The 23,479-nt window shown below is 41.3% G+C and overlaps 1 protein-coding gene across 1 annotated transcript in view; it reads left to right on the top strand.

The window, feature by feature from the left end:
- LOC126470407 (polyamine-transporting ATPase 13A3-like) overlaps positions 1-23,479 on the top strand; it is a 287,566-nt gene that overhangs the window by 202,381 nt on the left and 61,706 nt on the right. The window contains exons 13-16 of the mRNA XM_050098255.1: positions 3,277-3,404; positions 6,891-7,008; positions 8,797-8,972; positions 13,205-13,429. Of these exons, the coding sequence (XP_049954212.1) occupies positions 3,277-3,404; positions 6,891-7,008; positions 8,797-8,972; positions 13,205-13,429 (647 nt within the window). The remainder of the gene's footprint in view (positions 1-3,276; positions 3,405-6,890; positions 7,009-8,796; positions 8,973-13,204; positions 13,430-23,479) is intronic.

Here is a 23,479-nt window from a genome sequence, read left to right as displayed (position 1 = left end):
GCTGGATGTAGTCCTGTGGAACGGCTTGCCATGCCATTTCCACCTGGCGCCTCAGTTGGACCAGCGTTCGTGCTGGACGTACAGACCGCGTGAGACGACGCTTCATCCAGTCCCAAACATGCTCAATGAGGGACAGATCCGGAGATCTTGCTGGCCAGGGTAGTTGACTTACACCTTCTAGAGCACGTTGGGTGGCACGGGATACATGCGGACGTGCATTGTCCTGTTGGAACAGCAAGTTCCCTTGCCGGTCTAGGAATGGTAGAACGATGGGTTCGATGACGGTTTGGATGTACCGTGCACTATTCAGTGTCCCCTCGACGATCACCAGTGGTGTACAGCCAGTGTAGGAGATCGCTCCCCACACCATGATGCCGGGTGTTGGCCCTGTGTGCCTCGATCGTATGCAGTCCTGATTGTGGCGCTCACCTGCACGGCGCCAAACACGCATACGACCATCATTGGCACCAAGGCAGAAGCGACTCTCATCGCTGAAGACGACACGTCTCCATTCGTCCCTCCATTCACGCCTGTCGCGACACCACTGGAGGCGGGCTGCACGATGTTGGGGCGTGAGCGGAAGACGGCCTAACGGTGTGCGGGACCGTAGCCCAGCATCATGGAGACGGTTGCGAATGGTCCTCGCCGATACCCCAGGAGCAACAGTGTCCCTAATTTGCTGGGAAGTGGCGGTGCGGTCCCCTATGGCACTGCGTAGGATCCTTCGGTCTTGGCGTGCATCCGTGCGTCGCTGCGGTCCGGTCCCAGGTCGACGGGCACGTGCACCTTCCGCCGACCACTGGCGACAACATCGATGTACTGTGGAGACCTCACGCCCCACGTGTTGAACAATTCGGCGGTACGTCCACCCGGCCTCCCGCATGCCCACTATACGCCCTCGCTCAAAGTCCGTCAACTGCACATACGGTTCACGTCCACGCTGTCGCGGCATGCTACCAGTGTTAAAGACTGCGATGGAGCTCCGTATGCCACGGCAAACTGGCTGACACTGACGGCGGCGGTGCACAAATGCTGCGCAGCTAGCGCCATTCGACGGCCAACACCGCGGTTCCTGGTGTGTCCGCTGTGCCGTGCGTGTGATCATTGCTTGTACAGCCCTCTCGCAGTGTCCGGAGCAAGTATGGTGGGTCTGACACACCGGTGTCAATGTGTTCTTTTTTCCATTTCCAGGAGTGTAGAACAAAGGATGTTTAGGAATAATGGAGAAATTGAGAAGACCGCCACCTTCATTGTGACCTTAAATTCTCCATCGCTGCCTGACCACATCGTGGCAGGTTTCCTCCAATTAGCGTTAGGCCTTATGAACCTAACCCTATGCAGTGCTACAAATGCCAGCATTTTGCTCACACAATGGTGAGCTGCAGGGGTGAAGGGACCTATGGGAGATGTGGAAAGGCAGTCCATGAAGCTGGGACTGACTGTCCCTCTCCAGCAGTCTGCATTAATTGCTCTGGGAGCCACCCAGTCTGTAGCTGAGGCTGCCCTGTTTTTGCAGAGGAATGAAAAATCCAAGAAATAAGTCATCATGTGGATCCTCTATGCAGAAGCCAAAAAGGGATATAAGGCGACAAAACCTCCTGTCTTTACCACTTTTTATGCTTCTATGGTGAAGAAACTTTTTCCTAAGGTCGACACTTCGATGCAGACAACGTCCACAGTACAACCACTTACCACCACCAGCACCTGTACTTGCATGTGTACATGCCAAGGCAAATTGAGTAAGGATAAAGCAATCTAATCAGCTGCCACAGAAAAGTCCAGCAACAGTTCCGTAGTGAGTGTCAAGAAGGCACACGACCAGCAGGTGCCTCTTAACACCGCATTTTCCCCCTCGTCCTTGAAGCAACAGGTTGCAGGGAGAGGTTCATGACGTTCAGATCAGAAGCGGTCCTGACACCATCAGATGTCATTCTTTCCCCATAGCAAGATGCCAGATATATTTTGAGTGTTTTTGTAATGATTAAATATATGTTTCTTGTTAGTCACTTAATTAACTCATAGCTCAATTACTTTTATGTTTAAACTAGCCTTCAGTAGTGGAAGTACTTCTGTAATAAATGCTGTACATAAGTTCTGTTTAGCTGCCAAGATGTTTCCCTTCCTCGTAATTCATGAACTGAGCCAATGCTTCATCTCTCAACAAGATGTTGAACTCAGCGTTCTTCTTTTGTGGCTAATTTCTAATTAATGCAATTTTTTTAATAAATATGGTGGACTTTATAACATTCTGATAATTTAACGTTAAATATTTGCAGTTTATGTGCTGATTTTTCTATTTTACCAGCAGCATCATTCATGTGACATCCAATTTTCTTCATTATGTGTGCATAAAGTTTTCATTAGTTGTAGTAGTGCGTTAAATAAGCTCCCATTAGCCATGCTCATATTTTTGTGTAATTTTTAGTGGTCTTTATATAGATGGAAAGTATTATACAAATGTTTTGTCCATGTTCCCCCACTTTACTTACCAAATGCCTAGATTTTGTTGCTATAAGGGGCATTCAAAAAGAAATGAGCCGGAGGCATAATTACAGAAACCAGTACCTGTATGTTAAAAGTATTGACCCTGGCTGTTGACACTTGTCCCACCATGACACAAGGCGGTGAATGGCTGTCTCATAAAATTCCCGGGGCTGCGATGTTAACCAGTTCTGCACCAACAGTTGGACATCGTCGTCTACATGAGTGCAGGAAAGGTTATGCTGATGTTCTTCTTTGACAAAGATGCCCCCCTTCTGATTCACTTCCTGGAGCATGGGACAACAGTGAATGAATGCCCAGCATTACTCGCAAACCTTGACCACCCTTTGCCATGAGATCAAATCAAAACAACCAGGCAATCTTATCCGTGGGGTCATTCTGCTCCATGACTATGCAAAGCCTCATTCAGCCAACACAGTCATGGCACTCCTGCAGAAATTCAAATGGGACGTTCTTGGCCACCCTCCATACAGTCCAGACCTCTCTCTCCCTTAAAAAGGCCCTGAGGGGCAAACGATTCACCTTGGATGATGACGTCCAGCTGTACGTGTGAAACTGGTTAATATTGCAACCCTGGGAATTTTATGAGACAGCCATTCATGGCCTTGTGCCATAGTGGGACAAGTGTCTCAACAGCCAGGGTTAATACTTATAACATCCAGTTACTGGTTTGTGTAATTATGCCTGCGGCTCGTTTCTTTTTGAACATCCCTTATAAATATATTTGTAGTGAAACTTGTATTATTAACTAACCTATTTTTGTTTTATTCCTAGTGCCACGAGATCTACACAGAGTACTTACAAATTATGCCTCTGGTGGCTTCAGAATTATAGCATTGGCATATAGAGATTTAGATCCCAAGTTTTCATGGTCCCAAGCACAACGAGCCAGAAGAGAAGTGGTAAATGTTCATTGACTCAGTTAATAATGTATACAGTTATCTAGTTGAATATAGTGTGAGACTGTGTAAACCCTGCTGAGTTCTGACATAAGAAGCAAATTTTAACATAGCAACAGGAGAATTATGTAGGCTTTACTCAAAATTTCCCCCTCGTGACTCTTCTCTGAAAGTTACAAATGGTTAACTAACCAGGGGAAAATAAATTGCTGCATTTTGGCAGAATTCTTTGTAGATACTAACCAAAGAAGTGGTGACAATTGTTTTTGAGTGGTCACTATGCAAGTGCAGGCATGGAGGGGCCCTGCATAATATTTACCAAAAATATGAGTGTAGTCATCAGTTTCAAATGGTATTTCACCTACAGTGCTCAGCATTTCTCCTACAACACCACCACCACCACCACCACCACCACCACCACTGCCGCTCTCCCCATGCTCCTCCCGCTGACTGCTCACCTAGTAGCCACTGCATTTTGCGCACACTATACTGTGTCCTCACCCTAAATAACTAAAAAAGGTGCAGACTGTCACATTAAGAAACTCTAGGAGGGAACACAATGAAACAGTCTCTTCAAAATGGGGAATGGCCACAGCAAATGCACCACATGGATCAATATTGAATTCACTTTTGTTATTGTTATGTATACATTATCTGCCATAGATATCATATCCAGGAGCTGAGCTGGTAATGTGGGATGGGGGGGCCAGGATTGGGGTGGGGGTGTTGCAACTCTTAACATGTAGTGCAGTGAACCTAGCGTGTCTACATACATTTTCTGCAAGCTACCATACAGTGCATGGTGGAGGGTACCTTGTACCATAACTAGTCATTCCCTGTACTGTTCCACTCGCAAACAGAGCAGAATGAGGGAAAAACTGTCTGTATGTTTCCATACAAGTTCTGAGTTCTCTTATCTTGCCTTTGGAGTCCTTACATGAGATGTACATTGGTGTCAAAAAATCGGTCTGCAGTCTGTTGCAAGTGCCAGTTCTCTAAACTTTTTCAATGGTGCTTAAAGAAAAGAATACCTTCTTACTCCAGGAATCCCCATTTCTGCTCACAGTGTTTGCATAATATTTGCATGTTGATCAAACCCATATTAATGATGCCAGCAGCAAAGATAAATGTCTGTTTCTGTGCAGCAGAGCTGCATGCAACTTAGGTTTGTGAATATACACTACTGGCCATTAAAATTGCTACACCAAGAAGAAATGCAGATGATAAACGGGTATTCATTGGACAAATATATTATACTAGAACTGACATGTGATTACATTTTCACACAATTTGGGTGCATAGATCCTGAGAAATCAGTACCCAGAACAACAACCTCTGGCCGTAATAACTGCCTTGATACACCTGGACATTGAGTCAAACAGAGCTTGGATGGCGTGTACAAGTATGCATGCCCATGCAGCTTCAACACGATACCACAGTTCATCATGAGTAGTTACTGGCGTATTGTGACGAGCCAGTTGCTCGGCCACCATTGACCAGACGTTTTCAATTGGTGAGAGATCTGGAGAATGTGCTGGCCACGGCAGCAGTCGAACATTTTCTGTATCCAGAAAGGCCCGTACAGGACCTGCAACATATGGTCGTGCATTATCCTGCTGAAATGTAGGGTTTTGCAGGGATCGAATGAAGGGTAGAGCCACGGGTCGTAACACATCTGAAATGTAATGTCCACTGTTCAAAGTGCCGTCAATACAAACAAGAGGTGACCGAGACGTGTAACCAATGGCACCCCATACCATCATGCCGGGTGATGACGAATACATGTTTCCAATGTGTGTTCACCGTGATGTCGCCAAACACAGATGTGACCATCATGGCCGGCTGGTGTGGCCTTGCGGTTCTAGGTGCTTCAGTCTGGAACCGCGTACCCGCTACGGTCGCAGGTTCGAATCCTGCCTCGAGCATGGATGTGGGTGATGTCCTTAGGTTAGTTAGGTTTAAGTAGTTCTAAGTTCTAGGGGACTGATGACCACAGATGTTAAGTCCCATAGCGCTCAGAGCCATTTGAACCATTTTTTTGACCATCATGATGCTGTAAACAGAACCTAGATTCATCCGAACAAATGACGTTTTGCCATTCGTGCACCCAGGTTTGTCATTGAGTAAACCATCGCAGGCGCTCCTGTCTGTGATGCAGCGTCAAGGGTAACCGCAGCCATGGTCTCCAAGCTGATAGTCCATGCTGCTGCAAACATCGTCGAACTGTTCGTGCAGATGGTTGTTGTCTTGCAAACATCCCCATCTGTTGACTCAGGGATCAAGACGTGACTGCAGGATCCGTTACAGCCATGCGAATAAGATGCCAGTCATCTCGACTGCTAGTGATACAAGGCCATTGGGATCCAACACGGCATTCCGTATTACCCACCGATTCCATATTCTGCTAACAGTCATTGGCTCTCGACCAACGCAAGCAGCAATGTCATGTTACGATAAACCACAATCGCAATAGGCTACAATCTGACCTTTATCAAAGTCAGAAACGTGATGGTACGCATTTTTCCTCCTTACACAAGGCATCACAACAGCGTTTCACCAGGTAACGCTGGTCAACTGCTGTTTGTGTATGAGAAATCAGTTGGAAACTTTCCTCATGTCAGCTCGTTGTAGTTGTCGCCACCAGCGCCAACCTTGTGTGAATGCTCTGAAAAGCTAATCATTTGCATATCACAGCATCTTCTTCCTGTCGGTTAAATTTCGTGTCTGTAACACGTCATCTTCGTGGATGTAGAAATTTTAATGGCCAGTAGTGTATTTATTATTATTATTAGGTTGTTTGGAGCAATGCCTCATATTCTCTCTCTCTCTCTCTCTCTCTCTCTCTCTCTCTCTCTCTCTCTCTCTCTCTCTCTCTCTCTCTCTCTCTCCCCCTCCCTCCCTCCCTCCCTCCCCCTCCCCTCCCTCCCTCCCTCCCTCCCTTTTTTTACACCCTAGTATTCCATTGTATATCCAAAGTGTTATGATCAAGCCCAATGGAGAAATATCATCTCTTAGAAATGTGAATAAAATTATCCTGACAATTAGTAAGCGATTATCTGCAAATGAACTGTCAGTGAACTCGGATAGAGTACAGTATATGCAATTTATGTAAAGAACAAGACCTGAACACATTGTTAGAAATAAAATCAATAAGTGAAACAGAATATTCTAAGTTCATGTGTGTTGGTATTGGAAAGATCCTGAACTGGAAGACACACATTATACATCATATTAAACATCTAGACTGTATGTCTTTTGCATCACATATTTTAGCAGACATAGGAGGTTAAAATGCTAGACAATTGACAACTTTTCCTATTTTTATGGTGAAAGTGATAAGAGATCAGTGAAAGTGTTCCGCATTATAGTACTGTTTTACAAATTTTTAGTCCTGTGTATGCACTCGACATGAAGCAGTATCATCTGTTATTGTGATAGTGTGCAACTTTTTAAGGTCAGAAGAATATCTAATCAACTTATATTTTTCAGATGGAATGTGATCTTACATTTCTTGGACTTCTGATGCTGTGTAACAGCTTAAAGGTCGAGACACTGGGTGTCATTCACCATCTACAGACAGCTAAATTACGGTGTGTTATGGTTACAGGTAAAGTTTTATTCAGTTCTAAATACTGTTAGCCATCCGTATTTGTCTGTCATCTTCATCCTTTCAAATAATATCAAAAGTCAATGCCTCTTCATTAAACCGATTGTTTTCTTTATGTATAACAAGCAATAGCTTAAATTAAGAGATAAGTATATTGTAATGATTTTACTTTGGTGTGGTGCCAATGTCATGTGAAACTTTTTGAAAGGTGTATCTTCCATATGACTGTACAACAGATTTCATTCCACAGTCTAGATTTTGGCCTTGGCAATTTTCAAGTGTTAAAACTGCTACAGATTAAAACACATTAAAAGTACAAGTATCAGTAAAATAGCTGGGTAAACAGTTAAATTAACGTATAGGCTGCATGATTTGTTCTCTTACTTACGTATCAAAAATCTGATTAATCTACTGCAGTTGTAACACTTGAAAATGGCCTAAGGCCAAAATCTGGATTGTGGAATAAAACATGTTGTACAGTCAAATGGTGGTTATATCTTTCAAAAAGTATATTGTAGTCTTAACATATCTGCAAGTTTTATAAATGGTGACTATGCCATACAGAAGACTTGTGGAACAATTGTGGGAATCAATAGAATGAAGAAGCAGTCCAAGTTGCAAATATTTTATTTTTCATTCGATGACTACTTTCTGGCGTAGCCCCATCTCTCATTGTGTGCTTCAATTATAATTCTTAAGACCATTAGCGTTTTGCATCCACCCAAACGACAAATATCCTAGCCAGTCCATATCTCATCATTACTTCCAACCCCTTCCTACATGAATCATATCTATGTGAAAGACCTGTTCCAAAGCAGCCTCTTAACATATTGTACTAGAGTCCCATCACAGCCATATCTTTCCCTGCCAGTCAGGACCATCTACGCAAGCAGTTGTCATATATCAACTTCACTGCAATTACTGCACAGTCTTCCATGTGGAAAGACCACCACCTGGCTGTCTACCCAATTAAATGGCCACTACCAATCTTATGACCAAGAACAAAGTTGACCACTGAGTGGCTGAGCATGCCATTGAGTAGAATGTGCTTTTCCTCAGTGACTGCTTCATAAACCATATCATTTGGATTCTCCCCTCCAACCCCCCCCCCCCCCCCCCCCAATCCCAGCCTCACAATAACACATTCTCTGAATTGTGTATACATGATTTATCTCTGCAACACATCATTTGATCCCTGAATCCCTGGTTTTGATCTCTGCTAGCCCCTGCCGGTCACTCATCTCTACCACTGTTGGAGTACTGTCGTCCCTCCCCCCCCCTCCCCCCTTCACACACACGGAATGAGCTTCCAACAGCTCTACTCTGTATATCATTACTTCAAGTAACTTTCATTTAGTCATAAACTAACCTGAAGATGACTGTATGGTTATCAGCTAAAATATCAGAAGAAATATTGCTGTCTTGGATGCATGCTCAAAAGATGATGAAATAAAGCTCTACATTTCATCACTTAAATTTGATTTGTCTATCTGTTAATCTAAGACCACACTGGCCTCTTTCAAAAATACACACGCACGCACGCAAGTGCAACTCGCACACACATGACCACAATCTCTGGCAACTGGAGCCAGACTGTTCCACCTGCCAGAGACTGTGGTCATGTATGTGCAAGTTGTTTTTGCTTGATTGTGTGCGTGAGTGTATGTTGTCTATTTTTGACAGAGGCCTTGTTTGCCAAAAGCTAACTTTCAGGCAGTCTCTTTGTTGTGCCTTTCTATGACTCATTCTGTGATTTATATACTCCTATAACTTTTTCATACATTGCAGGCGACAATATTCTTACAGCAGTCAGTGTGGCAAGAGACTGTGGCATGGTACTACCATTAGAAAATGTTATCCAGGTTGTAGTTACTCAATCTGAAGATGGTGAATCTGTGTCATTAAAACTGAAGCCCATTGGAGGAGGCTTGTATCCTGAATCACCAAGGAATGATTATAGTAGTGTGAGTAAGAGTTATCTTGCTCTGCATTGTGCCAATTCATTTTCTTCATATATTCATATACTTCATCCAGACATAATTTTTATTTTCTGGTTGGAGTGCAGTTACGCTGTTGTGTATGTCACTTAGTCTGTGTATATCAAGGGTCATACTGTTAGCTACAGAGGATTTGTCAAAGTATAGTACAACTCTACTTTAACATTCCCAGAATTAACATTTTCCTGCAGTTTATGACATTTTTTATTGTTCCTGTCAAATTTCCTGTGTCCACAATGTTAATTTGCACCTGATTTTGTGTCAACATATTTATAATTTTTCTGCAATTTATGCATTACAAAAAATGTTCATGGAGAAAAAAATTATGCTGGCTTGACGTCCATCCAGTAGTGTTTACAGATATAACATGGTTAAGTTTCTCGACGCCAGGGCACTGTACTTAGCGGATTTTAACTGGCTGAATAAAGATATCATGACCAATAACAACCATTTCCAATCTGTTCTCTACTGTGCAAGCGCAGTTTCGTGATTGTTGTGATTATAGTGAAACCTATGTCGAACCTTATTTAGCGTGTTTCGGCATTTGGCCACCTGTAGTTCTAGTTGACACAATCATTCACCATAGCCATATATATTTATCTATGGTCATTCACTTTGCATTTATCAAATGTTTTTGGTTTAAACACAGTGCTGGTTACCTATTTTTTTCATGCTGATCAAAACATACTTATGCACATATTTGCACTTGACAATGACAGAAAATTCTCAAAACACTTCATGCTAAGCACAAAAAAATACATAACTAGTGCAGTATTCCATTATTTAAATAATGAATGGCAGCTGCACGCTTTCCAAAAACATCAATTGTGACATATGAAATTGAGTCAAATGTTTCTACTTACCAGACAGTTATCAATTCCAGTTACATCAGTGGTTTTTATTAGATAATAAATCTTTATTAGATATTAAACAAGTCCCTGACAAGTCTTTTGCTGTCTATTATGTACATATATCATACATAAAGTGCAAAAATGCAAGGGAGTATCCTATACATATATTTTATAGCTTAAAATGTTATTTCCCACAGTTTACATTTTCCTGTATTTTACACCATTTTTTTGAAGTCCCTTGAAAAGTGTAAAAGCAGGGTTCCACTGTAGTTAAGTCTGAAAGCATCAGCATGTTCTTTGTGACTTGTATGGAAAGTTCTTCCTGTCTTGTATGGAAAGTTCTTCCTGTTTTGCCAATGTAGAATGCAGGGCAGCTGTTAACGCTGGAATTTATATATTCCACTGTGTTCTGTTATTGGGGCATTATGTTTACTGTGTGGGGCAGTTGGTGTCCAGGTTTGTTTGTTTCTTTGTTTAATGTTGAGAAAGACATTTTTGTATAGGTTTTTCTAAATAAGTTAGAAATTTTTTGTGAATCTGTGCCTAAACAGGGAATGCTTGTGAACATTTGTGATGGCAGTTGCTTTTCCTGTTGCGCTTCTGTTAAGGTGTGTTTACACCCATGCACATTATGGCCAGTTGCCGTGTGGCTGTACCTTGCCTCACACAGAAGCAGAGGCACCCAGTGTTAACACAGGTGCAAATAGAATTATTCACAAGCACACACTGAGGAAGAGGCATGCAACCTACATGCATGCCTCTACTTCCATATGGGGCAAGCACAGTCGCACGGGGACTAAGCATGAGGCACACAGGTGTAAACACATTTTTACTAATATTGGCCTTTATTTTGTGGATAGTTTGTCAGTTGATTTTACTGAATACCTGTTATGTATTGCAATTGTGTTGATGGTATTATTTCTTGTGTTAGTATTTAAGGTTATAAAGGTGATGTGTGTCTCCTGTTCAGTGAGGACCTAAATGCAGCATACTTATGTTTGGCTGGTGTGATCTTCACATAGGTTGGTTTCCTGTAAATGTGAAAACTATGTTCTTGCTGTTCACTAACAATTTTGAGATCTAAGAAATTTATGGACTGATTTATTTCATGTTCTATTGTTAATATTATTTTATTATGGAGTGAATTCAATAATGTAATAAGTTCATAACATTCATCTTTTGTATCATCAGATAGAAGTAGAAATCCTTGGATTTCAATGGAGATATTTAATTTAATTGAGGAAAAGAGAAAATATCAAAATGTAGTAAATGAAGCAGGTGAAGGGACTACACACATGTCAAAAATTAGATTAACAGAAAATGCAAAGTGGCTAAGCAGGAATGGCTAGAAGACAAAGAATGTGTAATTAGGGGAAAGATACATGCTGCCTATAGAAAAATTAAAGAGGCCTTTGGAGAAAATAGAAGCAGCTGTATGAACATCAAGAGCTAAGCTGGAAAACAAGTACTAATAAAAGATGGGAAATTTGAAAGAGGGAAGGAGTATGTGCTATACAAGGGAAATGATCTTGAAGGCTATATTATGGAAATGGAAGAGGAAGTAAATAAATTTGAGATGGAAGATATGATACTGCAAGAAGAATATGGCAGACCACTAAAAGACCTAAGCCCAGAGTACACAAAATTCCCTCAGAACCACTGATATCCTTAGGAGAACCTCAGTGACAAAACTATTCCACCTGGTATATACGATATATGAGATGAGGGAAATACCTTCAGACTTAAAGAAGAGTGCAATAATTTCAATTCCAAAGAAAGCAAGTGCTGAAAGGTGTGAATGCTACCGAAATATTAGCTTAACAAATCATGGCTGCAAAATACTAATCTAGTAGAAGCTAGCCTCAGGGAAGATCAGTTTGAGTTTCAGAGAAATGTTGGAACACACAAGGTAATATAGATCCTACGACTTATTCTAGAAGATGGGCTAAAGAAACCAACCTGTATTTAGCTTATGCAGGCATAAAGAAAGCACTTAACAATGTTGACTGGAATACACTCTCTGAAATTCTGAAGGGAGCAATGATAAAATACAAAAAGTGAAATGTTATATACAACTTGTACAGCAAGCAGATGACAGTTATAAGAGTTGAAGGGCATGAAAGGAAAGCAGTGGTTGAGAATGCAATGAGACAATATTGTAGCCTATCCCTGATGTTGTTCAATTTGTACATTGGGCATGCAGTAAAGTAAACCAAAGAAAATTTGGAGAAGGAATTAAAGTTCATGGTGAAGAAATAAAAACTTTGAGGTTTGCCAATAACATTGCAAATATGTCAGAGACAGCAAAGAACTTGGAAGAGCAGCTGAACAGAATGGACAGTGTCTTGGAAAGAGACTATAAGAGAGAAATCAACAAAAGCAAAACAAAGTTAATGGAGTGTAGCTGAATTAAATCGGGCAATGCTGGAGGAATTACATTAGGAAATGAGACACTAAAAGTAGTAGCTAAGTTTTGGTATTTGGGCAGTAAAATAACTTACGATGCCCAAAGTGGAGAGGATATAAAAGATAGACTGGCAGTCGCAAGAAAAGTGTTTCTGGAGAAGAGAAATTCATTAACATCGAATATGGGTTTAAGTGTTAGGAAGTCGTTTCTGAAAGCATTTGTCTGGAGTATAGTGTTTCATGGAAATGGAACGTGGACAATAAACATTTCAGGCAATAGGAGAATAGAAGTTTTTGAAATGTTACTACAGAAGGATACTGAAGATTAGTCCAGTAGATTGCATAATAAATGAGGTGGTACTGAACAGACTTGGGGAGAGAAGAAATTTGCACCACAACTTGACTAGAAGAAGAGATCGGTTGACAGCACACATTCTGAGATATCAAAGAAATACTAGATTAGTACTGGAGGGAAGTGTGTATGGGGGGGGGTGTAAGAATCATATAGGCAGACCAAGAGATGAATACAATGAGTAGGTTCAAAAGGATGTATGTTGCTGTAGTTATTCTGAGATGAAGAGGCACCAACCTTCGGATTGAAGACGACGACAACAACAACAACACACAAAATGTATAGGTAACATTAACTTACTTTTGCATCTGTTTCTACTTTTTTGTGATATTTCAAATACCTGTTCAAAATGTGCTTTATATATTACATTAAATTTAATCCAAACAATGGAAGGAGTAAATATAACCACTGACAGTATAGTTGAGGCAGTGAGCAGTCAATAACTATGTAAAGAAGTTAATTTAAATTTTATTGCTTTATTAATTATTAAACTTCTGTATTTTGTTGTGCATCGAAATCAGATATTTCATTGTGAATAAATTGAAGTCTGACTGTCATGATTTTTATTTTGTAATTATTTTTATTTTTAGGATGCTCTTATTACCTTGGATCTGGGTGCTAACTGGCATTTCGCTGTTGATGGACACTCTTGGAAAATGATTAATGATCATTACCCATATCTTGTTCCACAAATCGCAGCAAAGGGAACCATATTTGCACGCATGTTACCTGATCAAAAAGCTCAGTTGGTTGAATCACTGCAGAACATTGACTATATTGTGACATTTTGTGGTGATGGTGCAAATGACTGTGCTGTAAGTAAAGTTGATTGAGCATCAAGAAATGATAATTTGTTAAAAACTGTTTTACAGGCAACTATAATGTATCAAATAAATATACTTACATGGAAGCTCTGCCCCTACCCCCCAAAAAACATAAAATCTTTATGGAATGATAGTTTATTAATTCAATGTCAATGAGAATTAGTTATTTAACATAATAATCTGTAAGTTAGCTTCATGATAAAGCACCACTCTTCTAACCACAACAGGCCAACTGTGCCCAACCACCACCATGCCATCATCATCATCATCATCATCATCATCCAGTGGTGTCATAGAGATGTGATATGAAACAGCATGGGTTTAGCACACAGCTCACCTTACTGTTTTTGGGTTAGCAGACCTGTTGCTGCTTCTTTTCCTTCAAGAAGCTCTTCAGTTGATATCATGAAGCTTAGTGCATCCCATTCCAGTCCTCCCCCGGCAGTACCGGGCACTGAACTAAGGTCCCCTGCATGGCTAGGCTAACCATAATATTCCTGATAATCATGTGATTGTCTCGTCATTGAATAAAAGTTTTAGACATCATTAAGGTACGTGAACCCATTGACTGACTACACTAGCCACTTGTGGACTAACATTAACTTTTTAACACTCTAAGTCTTTTGACACCATCCCTGACTAGCAGCTTCTAATCAAATTGCATGCTTATGGAACATCATCCAAGTTGTGGTATGGAATTTGTGATTTCATGTCAGATAGGTTGCTGTTTGTAATAATAGAAAGTCATTTATTGGAACCTAAGTCATATCTAGGGTTCTTCAATGTAGCATTAAAGACTCTCCACAGTTCTTAATGTATATAAACGATTTTGGAGAAAATGCGAGCTGCACTGTTAGATTATTTGTAGATGATACTGTTGTTTACTGTCTAGTAAAGTCATATGACAATGAAACTGAACTGCAAAATGATTAAGACAAGACATATGCATGGTGCGAAAAATGGCAGTTGACCCTAACTGATAAAAAGTGTGAGGTCCTCTATATGAGTACTACACAAACCCATTAAATGTTGAGTACACAAAGAGTTGCACAAATTTAAAGGTTTCAATTCAACTAAATGGCTAGAGATTACAATTACAAATGTCTTGAATTGGAACCATAACATAGAAAATGTTATGTGGAAGATGAACCAAAGACTGCATTTTATTGGCAGAACACATGCAAAGGTGCAATAAGTCTACCACATTATGCTTGTCCATCCTCCTCTGGAGAACTACTGCACAGTATGTGATCCTTGCCAGATAAGACTGACAGAGAACATCAGAAAAGTTCAGAGAATGGCGGCTCATTTTCCATTATCACAAAATAGGGGGAGAGTGTGTCATGAGTATAAGATGCTAGATGGTGTACCATTCATTAAAACAAGTGTGTTTTTAATGCAGTAAGATCTTTTGATGAAATACCAATCGCTAATGTTTTCCTTTGAGTGTCAACATATTTTGTTGACTCCCACCTGCAAACGGAAAAAGGACCTTCATACTAAAATAAGAGAAATCAAAACTCGCATAGAAAGATTCAGGTGTTTATTCTACCGACATGCTATTCGAGAGTGGAGCACTTGAGAAATATTCTGAGAGCTGTTCTATGAACCCTCTGTCCAACACTTACATGTCAATTGCAAAGTAGTGATATAGATGGAGATGTCCATTTTTCATATATCATTTGGACAATGTGTATTGTAGAATATAGAATGACTGGGTCTACAGGCTACAGATATGTGATTTTTTTATGTGCTGGCCATTTACAGACAACTAATTAACACACTAACTAAAATGAACATAATATTTGTTAAACCGATTCATATTGCTTGTGAAACGTACTTAAATATACACTCTTGTTGTTGACATCTTCAGTCCGGAGACTGGTTTGATACCGAGTGAGGTGGCGCAGTGGTTAGACACTGGACTCGCATTCGGGAGGACGACGGTTCAATCCCGCATCCGGCCATCCTGATTTAGGTTTTCCGTGATTTCCCTAAATCGCTCCAGGCAAATGCCGGGATGGTTCCTTTCAAAGGGCACAGCCGACTTCCTTCCCCGTCCTTCCCTAATCCGATGAGACCGATGACCTTGCTGTCTGGTCTCCTTCCCCAAACCAACTGACCAACCAACTGGTTTGATGGAGCTCTCCATGCTACTCTATCCTGTGCAAGCCTCTTCATCTCTGAGTAACTACTGCAATCTACATCCCTCTGAATCTGCTTGCTATATTCATCCCTTGGTTTATGATTTTTACCCCCCCCCCCCCCCCTTCCCCTATGCTTCCCTCCAGTACTGGATTGGTGATCCCTTGATGCCTCAGAATGTGTCCTACAAATCGATCCCTTCTTTTAGCCAGGTTGTGCCAAAACTTTCTCGTCTCCCCAATTCTATTCAGTACCTCCTCATCAGTTACGTGGTCGACCTATCCAATCTTCTTCATTCTTCTGTAGCAACATGTTTGGAAAGATTCTATTATCTTCTTGTCTGAACTGTTTTTCATCCTGTTTCACTCCCATACATGGCTGCACTCCATATAAATACTTTCAGGAAGGACTTCCTGACACTTAAATCTATACTCAATGTTAACAAATTTCTCTTCTTCAGAAATGCTTTTCTTGCCGTTGCCAATCTACCTTTCTGTAAGTGTCCCATTTCCGATCTAATTCCCTCAGCATCACCTGATTTAATTTGATTACATTCCATTATCCTCGTTTTGCTTTTGTTGACATTTATCTTATATCCTCATTTCAAGACACTGCCCATTCTGTTCAACTGCTCTTCCAAGTCCTTTCCTGTCTCTGACAGAATTACAATGTCATCGGCAAACCTCAAAGTTTTTAATCCTACTCCAAATTTTTCTTTTGTTTCCTTTACTAATTACTCAATATGCAGATCGAATAGCATCAGGGACAGGCCACAACCCTGTCTCACTCCATTCTCAACCACTGCTTCCCTTTTGCACCCCTCTACACTTATAACTGCCATCTGGTTTGTGTACAAATTGTAAATAGCCTTTCACTCCCTGTATTTTACCCCCGTCACCTCTAAAATTTGAAAGGAAGTGTTCCAGTCAACTTTGTCAAAAGTTTTCTCTAAGTCTACAATGCTATAAACCTATGTTTGCCTTTCCTTAACCTATCTTCTATAGGAAGTCGTAGGATCAGTATTGCCTCACGTGTTCCTACATTTCTCCAGAATCCAAACTGATCTTCCCCGAGGTAGCTTCTGCCAGTTTTTGCATTCTTTTGTAAAGGATTTGTGTTAGTGTTTTATAGCTGTGACTTATTAAACTGATAGTTTGGTAAATTTCACACCTGTCAGCACATGATTCCTTTGGAATTGGGATTATTATATTCTTCTTGAAGTCTGTCTCGTACATCTTGCTCACCAGACCAGAGCCGACAGAAGAGTTTTGTTATGGCTGGCTCTCCCAAGGCTGTCAGTAGCTCTAACGGAATGTTGTCATCTCTTGCGGCCTTGTTTCGACTTAAGTCTTTCAGTGCTTTGTTAATTCTTCACGTAGTATCATATCTCCCTTCTCATCTTCCTCTACATCTTCCTCCATTTCCATAATATTGCCCTCAAGTATATCTCATCTGTATATACTCTTTCCACCTTTCTGCAGAAGAAACTGAATAATAAATATATCAGATCCAATAATGAAAACTGAAGTAACAATAATTCAGTTGAAATGGACTGATACTGATTGAAAAGGCAGTGTTTAGTGCTTACAATTCACTGAACGTTACTGTTACTTTCACCAGTGTTTCACATTCAGTGCAGAACAAACATGTAGAAAGTTTTTTTGATTAGTTCTTCACTAGTGAAACTTTTTATGGTAGCTGAAGGTTTGGTGAATTAGGTAGAATTTGAAGTGTTCCACAATGCAAGCCGTATAGTTCTCATCCCGTCATTAGTACATAGGTTGTAGTTTTGGAGCACTAGACCTTGATTTTGTTGGCCACTTCAGACTATTTAATTTGTAATTTGTGGTGCAGTTCAGTCATATCGGTTCTGCACTCTCCCCTGTTGTTTCACCAGTTTTCTAGTAGTAATGATTCGGACAGATTCCACACCACCAGTTCCTTCTATATTGACTTAAAGATTCAGCATTTAAGACACTGGACTCACAGTTGGGAGGAATGTAGTTCAACTTCATTCTTGCCATCCAGATTTAGGTTTTCCAAGATTTCCTGTGACTGCCTAATGTAGATGCTGTTTCTATTAAAAGGACACAGTCAATTTCCCTTCCTCATCTTTCCCCAGTCAGACCTAGTGCACCATCTCTAATAACCTCCTTGACCATAGTTTCCCCTCCCACTTAGTATATTGATTCCCAATCAGTACAAGCCAATAAACAGATTAGTGACAAACTGCCTATTGGCTTCTGTCTAGGGTTCTTCGGCCGACGTTCATCTAATGATTTTTCTGACGTTTCGCCTGCACAAGTGGCTGGCATTGTCAAAGCTTCACCCTCCATTGCCGGTGGTGAGCTGGAGCAGAGCTCGCGGCCGCAGACTATAAGTACCTGTCGCGCCGACGTCCGAGGGCTTCTCCGCGGTCATTTCCCGTGCAGCTCTCCTCTTGCTACCTGCGACGGTCATTCGCTGCAGTACGGGAAGCCAGGATCCATTTACCTTAAGGCTTTCCTCTTTCTTGTTGAAACTGTTCATGTGTTTTTGTATTTCTACAGCTTCTCTGAACAAGCGCGTGTGATAGTGCTTCTCTACAGCCAGAACTTTCGTGTCAGCGAATTCTGTTACGTGGTCGGTCTCATTCAGTGCGTGCTCTGCCACGGCCGATTTCTCCACCTGCCCCAACCTGCAATGTCGCTTATGCTCTTTGATCCTGGTGTTAATTGATCGTCCAGTCATTCCGACAAAAACTTTTCTGCATGTGCATGGTATACGGTATATTCCTCACCTTGCAAGTGGGTCTCTTTTCTACTTCACCGATCTAAGACACTCTTTGATCTTCCTTGTCGGTTTGAAAATCGTCTTTACGCCATGTTTGCGCAATATACGGCCAACTGGACGATCAGTTAACACCAGGATCAAAGAGCATAAGTGCCATTGCAGGTTGGGGCAGGTGGAGAAATTGGCCGTGGCAGAGCACGCACTGAATGAGACCGACCACGTAATAAAATTCGCCGACACGGAAGTTCTGGCTGTAGAGAAGCACTATCACACACGCTTGTTCAGAGAAGCTGTAGAAATACAAAAACACGTGAACAGTTTCAACAAGATAGAGGAAAGCCTTAAGGTAAACGGATCCTGGCTTCCCGTACTGCAGCGAACGACCGTCGCAGGTAGCAAGAGGAGAACCGCACCGGAAATGACCACGGAGAAGCCCTCGGATTTTGGCGCTGAGCTCGTGGTCTGCGGCCACGAGCTCAGCTCCAGTTCACCACCAGCAATGGAGGGTGAAGCTTTGACAATGCCAGCCACTCGTGCAGGCGAAACGTCAGAAAAATCATTAGATGGATGTCGGCCGAAGAACCCGAGACAGAAGCCAATAGGCAGTTTGTGAACAAGTGGCCACAAAAGCCTTAACAATTTTGAAACAGATTAGTGTTGGTTTTCATGTAATATCAGTTTCTCCCTTATCGCAGTCTCAATGGAAAACAAGATGATACTAAGAAACTTGAACAAGGCATGATTTTTGGTGTCCATTTGTTCATTCTGCCCCCTCATATGGATTGTTGACTCTTCAGTGATCTTGCAAGTATCAGGAACTGTAAGCTCCAACTCTTGCTGTGCCATTCACAATATGTTGAGGGGTGATATTGTAACATTATCTATTTTACAGTATTATTAGTATTGTAACAGGAAAAAAAAAACAAACATGTTTAACATTAAAACATCCTGTCACACAGACACAAGTATAACGCTGCTAGTGTGTAACCTTTTCTTCTAAATGTGCCCTCCTGTCAGATGGTCGAATCAGTACTTTCTACTTCTACATCTACATCATACTCCGCAAGCCGCCTAATGTTGTGTGGTGGATGGTACTTTTCGTACCAGCAACTCCCCCTCCCCCCGTCTTCATTTGGTGCATCTGTTCGGGGCAGACGTCCTAAGATACCCATTTATCATTTATGTTCGTCGCTGATCCATTAACTCAGTTTTTTTTTATTAGAGAGGTGAGCTATCCCTCTGACTGAACATGCTAAGCTACTGTGCTGGCAAAAACTGAGCCCTCCAAACCTGTTCCACTCATGGATAGCACATGGGAAGAATGATTTTAGTAATCCTCTGTATTGGCTCTAATTTCTGGAATTTTCTCCTCGTAATCATTACACGAGATGTATGTGTGGGGAAGTGATATATTGTCCAACTCTTTCTGGAAAGTGCTCTCTGGAAATTTAAGTAGTAAATCTCTCCATGATGCACAATGCTTCTCTTGTAATACCTCTCTTGTAACATCTGTCAGTGGAGTTTGTTGAGCATCTCAGTAACGCTCTTGTACTAACCAAATGATCCTGTGATGGAACGTACCACATTTCATTGGATCTTCTCTCTCTTCTACCATCCCTATCTGGTAAGGGACCCAGATAAATGAACAGGACTCAAGAATCAGCTGAAAAAATGCCTTATAAGCCACTTCCTTCATGGATGAGTTACAACTCCTTAAGATTCTTCCTATGAATCTGTCTGGCATCTGCTTTTCCCACTATTTGTTGTATGTGGTCATTCCACTTAGGATCTCTCTGAATAATTCTAGATATTTTATGGCAGATACTGTTTCAGCAGTTTGTCTTCAATAGTGTAGCTGTATGGCAGTTTATTTCTTTTTCTTTATATGCGCAATATGTCACAGTTTTTTACATTCAGGGTCAACTTTCAGAGCCTGCACCATTCATCAATTCTCTGGAGGTCATTCTGCAAATCGTTACTATCTGCTGGTGTTGCTACTTTGTTATAGACAACCGCATCATATGCAAACAGCCTTAGAGAGCATCCAACACTTTCTACTAGATCATTTATATATGTTGTAAACAGCAATGGTCTTCCTTGGGGTATGACTGAAATTACCATTACATAGATTTTGACCCACCTAGTGATTTTATATATGACCAGAACCTCTTAGGCTTTTACTCAGATCCCTGGAAAAAGTTTTACTTCCAAAGTCATTGAACGCTTCTCTCATTGCTCTCCTTATGATCATTTTCGCTTTGCTCAGCTTTTGTTTGTCAGCTAGGTGTTTACTTCTCTTGAATCTGAGATTGGGTTTGCTTTGTTTGCATAGCAGTTTTCTAACACAGCTGTTAAACCGTGGTGGGTCTTTCCCATCCCTTAAAACCTTATTCGGAATATATTTGTCTAGCGCATATTGCAGTCCCTATGAACTTGAAATTTGTATCCTATCAGTCTTTGCTAAGTGAAACTATCTTCCTACCTTTCTTAATATTCTTTGTCAGACCCATTGTCATAGATGCTATCAGAGCCTTGTGATCACTGATACATTCCTCTGTGTTAACCAATTCAATATGTTCAGGTCTGTTTCTTTTTTTTCCCCAGGAGTCATAAGATGTTACCCAAACTAGCTGGTCCTCTATTTATCTGCTCAAAGTAATTTTCAGACAAGACATCCAGAACAATGTTACACGAATCCCTGTCTCTGGCACCAGATTTGATAGTATGACACTCCCAATCTATACCTGGCAAGTTGAAGTCACCCCTATTACAACGGCATAATTATTAACAATATTCTAAAAGTTCTGTCTGAAGCACTCCATCATTAGAGCCCCTGACTCAGGCAGTCTAGAAAAGCATCCAATTATCATTTTTTACTAATCTTTTATATTTAACTTTACTCAGATTAATTCACAATCAGAATCCATGATAACCTCACTAGATTGTATTGAATTCTTTACTGCAATAAACACACCTGTACCATTGGTGACTAACCTATCCTTACAATATATATTCCAATTTGTACTTAGAATTTCATTGTCATTAACGTCTGGTTTCAACCAACTTTTTGTTCCTAATACTATCTGTGCATTATAACCTTCAGTAAGTGACGCTAATTCTGGAATCTTTCTGTGGATGCTCATGCAGTTTACTAAAATTATATTAACATTTACTATCTCTGATCTGCAATGGCGAAACTCTCTAAGGACATTGTGACTAATTTATCAGGCGAATTGTCTTTGATCTCAAGGGAAGGTTTCTTTAAGCCGAAACAGCTCCATAGGCACTCCACATGTACTCCGCTGCACTAGTAGCCACTTCCTGCACAGATTGCATGCCTAACCAATTAAGGGGAACCCTACAATTCTGTACCCAATAGTGGGGGCCGAGAAATTCGCATCTGATACCATTGCAGAGTCATCTGAGCCTCTGGTTTAGACCTTCCACTCTGCTCCAAACCAGAAGACCATGATCAACCATGGGTATCATGCTACAAATAGACAGCTTAGCATGCTCCCATGCACAATGCTAGTTGCCTTCATGGAATCAGCCATCTGCTGAAAGGAACCAAGGATGCCCTCGTAACCCAGATGGCAGGCATCATTCGTGCGGAAATGTGCCGCTATATGCAGCCGGTTTCACCCAGTGCATTCAATAGCAGCCTGCAGGACCTGTTCCACATTGTGGAAGAGTCCCACCAGCAAACATAACTGAGTGCACACTGGCATTGTTTCCCACCTTGGTATTTTCTTGAGGGGCTCCCTCATGTATTTAACACTTGAGCTCCCAGTCACATGCATATCCACCCTCTGCACTTGTCCGGGCTGGACATGAAAATCGGTCGCCGGCCCAACAGGAGAGGCATCCCAGGCTGGCCCGGTGTTATCAACACTGGGTAGCCCTCATACCTGTTGCTTAGGCATAGAGAGCCAGCCACACAATGTGGTCCCTTTTTGCCTTCTGCCCAGTGACACGAGAACCCACCACTGTCTGCGACCCACTCTCGAGTGATGACGGACCGGTCAGATGTTGTGTATCAGAAGATGCAGTGATACCCAGGTCATCAGGGAATTCCAGTGGCACCAGAGGTGTCACAGGTCTCGTCCCCAGTGCCCTGACGTTGCCACAACTTTGAGCGTTAGCCAGAAGCATGTTGACAGTAGTCAGCACTGCTTCCAGCTGTTTACCGACAGCAGCCAATTCTCCTTGGGTCCCTTCACAACAAGCACAGCCCCTGGCCACATTGTAGTGTGTAAAAATAGATATAAGATCTCATATGACACTATTGAGTTTGGAATGTCTGCAAAATATAACGAGGAGAATAATGGAACACTAAAAAATGCTCTGCAGGTTTCTCATTATGCCCTGAGATGGCAAGCTCTTAAACAGAAATAAATTTCTCTGCTAAAGTGGATATATCTACAGTTATCTGGTAGTAGAATCTCAGCTTACCTAAAAGCTACTGCACAAGATAAGTATGCAAACTAGAATGCACTGATCTAAACTGTATGCTGTGTACGAGCACTCAATTTAAACTTAGTGGCGTGAGGTGGTGGTCTGGAAGCAGGAAAATTACACAAGGATATGCAAAAACAAAAACTTGCCATAATTTGGTAACCACTAGTCTACACAGTAAAATACACAGGCATAGTTCATTTCCTTGCAGAAACATGTATGTGGAGGGGACTAAACAAAATTACTGTGTATCAGACAACTGCTGCTCTGCTACCGCTACCACTGCTGGTGCGTCTGCACTTCTCTAAGAATACCTATGAAAGTTACTCCTAAAGTAGATTCTAGATCTCACATTCTTTAATGTTACCTCTTTTAGAGGAATTTTAAAATTGTGTTTGACTGTGAAGTGAATGTCTAATGGATACAAGTATCAGACTATTATTTTGTATCCTGAAGGGATTCCAGTACGGAGAAATATTACAGGTAATCAGGGGTTGATCCAGTAATCTTTTGGTTCCAGACCTTTTATGTGGTCAAGACTGTTTATGAATGGTTGCCAACCTAATCAGGCATGAAGTTACATTCATTGGGTTATTCTAAAATGTAATTGTGATTTGCTGTTTTGTATATACCTTACTGTGCTTTGCAAAACATAGCCAGTTTCTTATG

Source organism: Schistocerca serialis, chromosome 3 (assembly GCF_023864345.2).
Source record: "Schistocerca serialis cubense isolate TAMUIC-IGC-003099 chromosome 3, iqSchSeri2.2, whole genome shotgun sequence".
In the NCBI taxonomy this organism is placed as follows: Eukaryota; Metazoa; Arthropoda; class Insecta; order Orthoptera; family Acrididae; genus Schistocerca; species Schistocerca serialis.
This window is presented reverse-complemented; position numbering and strand designations above follow the sequence as displayed.